Source organism: Hippocampus comes, unplaced genomic scaffold (genome assembly GCF_001891065.2).
Source record: "Hippocampus comes isolate QL1 unplaced genomic scaffold, H_comes_QL1_v1.1 scaffold130, whole genome shotgun sequence".
NCBI classification, from domain to species: Eukaryota; Metazoa; Chordata; class Actinopteri; order Syngnathiformes; family Syngnathidae; genus Hippocampus; species Hippocampus comes.
In genome coordinates, this window is record NW_017842057.1 from 2,506,278 (window position 1) to 2,512,780 (window position 6,503).

General features: G+C 41.7%; 1 protein-coding gene across 1 annotated transcript in view; it reads left to right on the forward strand.

Annotated features, from left to right (window-relative positions):
* Window positions 1-6,503, forward strand: part of LOC109510519 (amyloid beta A4 precursor protein-binding family A member 1-like) — a 61,744-nt gene that overhangs the window by 19,116 nt on the left and 36,125 nt on the right. Inside the window, exons 4-5 of the mRNA XM_019860869.1 lie at window positions 3,526-3,690; window positions 4,646-4,791. Of these exons, the coding sequence (XP_019716428.1) occupies window positions 3,526-3,690; window positions 4,646-4,791 (311 nt within the window). The remainder of the gene's footprint in view (window positions 1-3,525; window positions 3,691-4,645; window positions 4,792-6,503) is intronic.

The window sequence follows — 6,503 nt, forward strand, 5'->3', positions numbered from 1 at the left end:
CACACACACACACACACACACAAACACTCACTAAAACCCATGCATGGCATGCAGTCAGGTGTACATGATGTGTACCTGTATGGCACGAGGGTTTTAATATTTTATTTCATTTTTTCAGAGGTGGATTTGGTGGTGTTTTGGATCATTGTCCTGCTATTTGTGTACCTACTTTTGCACCCGACTGTATATATAGAGGGAGAAAGGCAGACATACAGTATAGTGATCCCTCGCTATTTCACGCTTTGATTATCGCGGCCTAGGTGCATCACAAGTTTTTTTGTTTTTTTTTCCCAAAGTACTGTATTCAGAAAAAAATGCAGAATGACTCAGAGGTTTTGCGCATGGCTGTAACTTGATTGGTTCCCAGCGCCGACATCAACCAATAACAGCATGAGTGGATCTATCCCATGATGCACAGCCATGTTGATTGGCTGTGCATCTTCTCAGCCCCGCTCAGCAACCTCCCTTCTGTCTTACCACGTGGGGTTACTCTTTGATCAGTGTCAAATCAAGTGGTTGCCTAGATTAGTTTTATATTGACTAAGCATGTTAGTTAAAACCTGTCAGGTTTCGGACAAGCCGAAATAAGTTTGGATCCCAAAAGTGTAGACTCCAACAAGGTCTCCGTTACAAAAATGTTTAATACAAAAATTCGCACCGACAAAGTAGAACATAAAGCACTGGTCCAAACAAGGACCAGGAAGAACAAAACAAAAACGAATAACAAAAAGCGCTTGCACAAAAAGGCAAGAGAGGAAAACTAGTCCCGAGAATACAAACGAAAAACAATGTATCAACTACACACAAGAAAAAGCCAATTCACAAAACAAAGCCATACATACAAGAACAATGTTACCGAGGGTATCAAAAGCGTGAACACGACGATGTCTATAGCAAAAGCGGTCTGAGAGCATGGAAACAGCAAGGCAATAAACAATACTCCGACACAGGTGAACTGAAGCAGAGTCCTTAAATACAGAGTCCCCTAATGACTGGATTGGCAGCAGGTGTGCACAGAAGACCACACATGCCACCTGCTGGTCAGACCAGAAACCGAACCGTGACAAAACCCTTGTGGCATGCATTTGTTTTTGCCAATAAGAGGTGTTCACTTCTGGCACTTTCCTGCCTCTTGATGAGCATTTAGCATAACTAGTGTTACTTGTGAGCAATTAGTGTTTCACTTGTTCTACTAGTAAACATTTGGCTGTCATAAGTTAACTAGTTAAATTTAAAAAAACTAACTAGTTGAGTAGTGAGTAGGTTGTCACCCACTAGTTCCATTTTGGAGCTCACTAGTTGAACTAGTTAAGTGAAAATGTTGCACTAGTGGAACTAATGGATATTTGGGGCATTACTGGTTAAGAAGTAAAATGTTTACACTCACTAGTTCGATATCAAAGGTTTAAGGGGCTTAAACTAATTAACTAATCACTGTTTTATCCACTACTAGTTAACTAGTGGATATTTCAGCTCTCACTAGTTAACTAGTGCAGGAAATCGTGGGTCACTTGTTAACAATCCACATTTCACTCATTAACACACCAATGCTTTTTTATCTTACTAGTTAACTAGTAAGACTGGACTTTTTGATGGCCAAGTGTCCCATTGAACCTCACTAGTTTGGTCTCGTGCACGGGTGTCAAACTCATTTCACATGGTGGGCCACATACGGCCTCGGTAGATGTCAAGTGGGCCGGACCATTAAAATGATACCATACTTTGCTATAAATAACCAAAACAATGCCTTTCCTTTGTTTTGGTATAAAGAAGCACAAGAACATTAGGAAAATGTTGAAATTTAATGAACATATCTTTTACAAAATATTTCATGAAGCACCTTACATTTCCTTCGACAAATGTGCAATTTACTTTTATCATTCACATATATGCATTGCAAATGATCCCACTGATTGTACAAACATTAACAAGTAATTGGTGTTGAAAAATATAGTAATGCACTTTAAGATTAAACGAGATTCATAAAGAAAGGAAGTTTTAAACCATTTACACGTGCATATAAAATCTAAATGTAATCTTACAAACTAAGGAGAGTGCTATTAAATGTGTAAATGTGAGAGTGCTATTGATAGCGTCTGCTGTCATAGGTCTGTCACAGTGACGGACTGAGGCTGCTGTTGTCTTCTTCTCTGATCAAAACAGTGTCCCCTTGCGGATATTCAATGAATTGCACCTTATTAAAAATATTAATTCTGTCTTTAATGCATTTTTTTCACTTCTAAATTATCCTGCGGGCCTAATTGAACCTCCTTGCGGGCCGGTTCCGGCCCGCGGGCCGTATGTTTGACACCATGCTTTACATAATCATCTCGCGGGCCGGATTAAACTCCTTTGCGGGCCGGATCCGGCCCGCGGGCCGTATGTTTGACACCCCTGGTCTAGTGGGTCACTTGGCCATCAAAAAGCTGACTAGCTGGGAATTAGCCACGACTAGTGTGATTCCTGGTGTCACTAGTTCAACTTCTGTGAGCACTAGTTGCCACAAATACCAAACGTTTCTGTGCAGCTAGGACAAGAAAGTGCAGAACTAGTGTGGCTGAATATCCACCCAGTGTTGACACAGACCAAACTAGTGAAATGCACTAATGATATGGAATAAGTGCTAAAATGCGGCAGTTGTTAGTCAAGTTGGCGCCTCTCACTCTCCACGGACAGAATTCTCATGTTTTTGCACCATGGACTTGGGGTTAGTTTAGCAAGGCAAGTTTCGTCAAGATTGTCCCGTGACTCACTGATAACTCTCCCTGCGTAGAGATTCGCAGGCTTAGATTTGGCCCAGCTGGTATGCTGTGTAGATCACATTCAACAAGTAGACAAATATACTCCAATTTAATTGTGGCTTGTCTTAAACACCTCTTCATCTAGTATATACCTCTTTTTATCTACGCTGTGCTCTAAAAGACAGGGCAGATCTGGTGCATAAGTTAGGTTTCCTTGGTAACATGACACCGCCGGAGTTCCCAAAAAGAACACTGCATGGAACTAGTAGAGACTGAACGTGTGTTTATAAGTGAAAGACACAACTTAAGTTTGCCTCACATGAGGCACCATTTCTATAGCGCTAATGAGAAATGATTTATTTAATTAATTAACGGTGGCTGAATTTTACTGCCGGCATAAAGCTCAGCCGCCACTCAGGGCACCATGAGGTTTTTTTACTTTATTAAATTTACAAGGCTTAAACAGATGAAAAACCTCTGAAATCAGCCATTAATAAAAGGCTGTGACAGTAAGGGTTTTCATAGCTGGGAGGTAAATACATTTTATTTAAGCACAGACAGTGCACAATGCAGTTTAATGAGATGATGAGGTGACATGAGAATACATAAAATGACTAATTAGGGTGAAAAGATACAGAAGTGTCTTTTACTTTTATGTGCTTCCTATTAATTCTTTTGATTGATTCTAAAGAGCCTTAAAACAAGTGTGCACACCATACTGCTATCCATGATTATGTGAATATAGATGCCATTCTTTATATGTATCTTCTTTCTAACTGTTCAGTCCCAGGCCCATGTGACCCGGACGACCTTATTGATGGGATCATCTTTGCAGCAAACTACTTGGGTGACACTCAGATGCTATCAGTTAAGACTCCTACCAAGAACATCCGCATGATGCAAGCGCAGGAGGCTGTCACCCGCATCAAGGTGAAACACACTCAGCCAAGTCAGATTCACTTCCAGTTACACTCGTGCATTCAGACTTAGCTGCAGTGCAACGATTGAAGTTGTGCTTGTATCTTTGGCTACATGTCAGATATTTGAAGGACAGAGCTGTCAACGGTTCACCACTCTGTTGTGTATTAGCTCCAATAATGGAGAGGAAGATGATCTGGCATGGCTGTACAAAATGCATTGTGAGAGCTGCTGTTCATGTATTGGAACATATCTTGTAGTGATGGGTCGATGAGGCATCATGAAGCATATTGACACACTGTGTTGATACAGAATACTGACAAGTGCTGGACTTTAAAAATCCCTGCAGGCAACCCACTTGACAGACTGAACTGACACTGATTTGATGACCGAGTGCAGGGCTGGCTAACGCATAGCTCGCAAGCAGCATGCGGCTCTTTGGCTGGTTCAATGCCTCGGCAGTGGCGCTGCCATTCAAACAGCGCTAAGTACAGCAGAATTTACGATGTCAGCCTATCATCATTCCCGTTACTTGATTGACATACAGGGCAACCAGTCAGATAACAACTGAATTTTCACATTTACATCACCGCTCATGCACAAACAACGGCACTAAGCAATAAGCTAGTCAGCGAATTACCTCTGATTGTAAAGCAGGGGTGCCCAATACGTTGATCGCCTGAAATCAGCCATTAATAAAAGGCTGTGACAGTAAGGGTTTTCATAGCTGGGAGGTAAATACATTTTATTTAAGCACAGACAGTGCACAATGCAGTTTAATGAGATGATGAGGTGACATGAGAATACATAAAATGACTAATTAGGGTGAAAAGATACAGAAGTGTCTTTTACTTTTATGTGCTTCCTATTAATTCTTTTGATTGATTCTAAAGAGCCTTAAAACAAGTGTGCACACCATACTGCTATCCATGATTATGTGAATATAGATGCCATTCTTTATATGTATCTTCTTTCTAACTGTTCAGTCCCAGGCCCATGTGACCCGGACGACCTTATTGGTGGGATCATCTTTGCAGCAAACTACTTGGGTGACACTCAGATGCTATCAGTTAAGACTCCTACCAAGAACATCCGCATGATGCAAGCGCAGGAGGCTGTCACCCGCATCAAGGTGAAACACACTCAGCCAAGTCAGATTCACTTCCAGTTACACTCGTGCATTCAGACTTAGCTGCAGTGCAACGATTGAAGTTGTGCTTGTATCTTTGGCTACATGTCAGATATTTGAAGGACAGAGCTGTCAACGGTTCACCACTCTGTTGTGTATTAGCTCCAATAATGGAGAGGAAGATGATCTGGCATGGCTGTACAAAATGCATTGTGAGAGCTGCTGTTCATGTATTGGAACATATCTTGTAGTGATGGGTCGATGAGGCATCATGAAGCATATTGACACACTGTGTTGATACAGAATACTGACAAGTGCTGGACTTTAAAAATCCCTGCAGGCAACCCACTTGACAGACTGAACTGACACTGATTTGATGACCGAGTGCAGGGCTGGCTAACGCATAGCTCGCAAGCAGCATGCGGCTCTTTGGCTGGTTCAATGCCTCGGCAGTGGCGCTGCCATTCAAACAGCGCTAAGTACAGCAGAATTTACGATGTCAGCCTATCATCATTCCCGTTACTTGATTGACATACAGGGCAACCAGTCAGATAACAACTGAATTTTCACATTTACATCACCGCTCATGCACAAACAACGGCACTAAGCAATAAGCTAGTCAGCGAATTACCTCTGATTTTAAAGCAGGGGTGCCCAATACGTTGATCGCCATCAACCGGGTGCCAGTGGACTGGTCCCAAGTCAACCGCGAGGTTTGGGAGAACGAAATGGGGGCAAAAAGCTTAATGTGTCTGTGTATTTCAATTTTGTTCATGTTCGGTGACGTTCCGGCTGTTGCTCATCTTGGCGTGCGTGCGTGCGTGTATTTACGCACATGTGCATGATTGGACGCCCACGTGCGTGCGTGTGCATATGCTTACACATGCGTGATCCGGTCGATCGCGGGAGTTTGGTCACTTCAAAAGTCGATCTTCGGTCAAAAAAAGTGGCATGCTGACCCAAGTAGTAAGAAACCGCTGCAGCTCGCATGCAGACAGTGCCTGCTTCGAGTTACAACAACGGAATACACACCAGATTTGACAAGGATTGTTCAAGAGAAGGGTTGCCAGAAGTCTCTGCACGAAGGCGCGAAGCAGCATGCATAGGAAGAGAAAAACGTGCCATGTCATGGTTAAGTGATGGTACAAATATTAGAGTTAAATATGAATTGACCGAAGAACTAGAGCTAAATTCATCCTATGAAGGCACTTCCTAATTTGAACACTACATGTCGACAGAACAAATTGTCCATTGAGTGCTCCCATCTCACACAAGTCCATACACAGCTTAAAGTCTAAACATGTTTCAACAAGTACATACCAGAGCCAATGCCCTTAAAATGCCTTTACGGATGCCTAACAAAGATTAAAATGATGACAATAAAGCGTAATGCTTCAAGATGAGCTCCGTAGTTGGATTACACAGTTTTACAGTGTCTACTGTTAACTGTTGTTTTATGACTATAACTTTTATTTCTTTCTTGAATGTTGTAATGAAATAACAACATGGTATTATTCAGATATACTAAAATAGGTTTGTGTTACGATAGCCAATGCTTTGAAACTGCTTTGTATAACAATATCACCGGTGAGTGTTATTTACTTTCAAATTATGTCACCTGATGAACAAGAAGGAACAAGATCAAGACCTGTGTGTGTGTGTGTGTGTGTGTGTGTGTGTGTGTGTGTGTGTGTATATATATATATATATATATA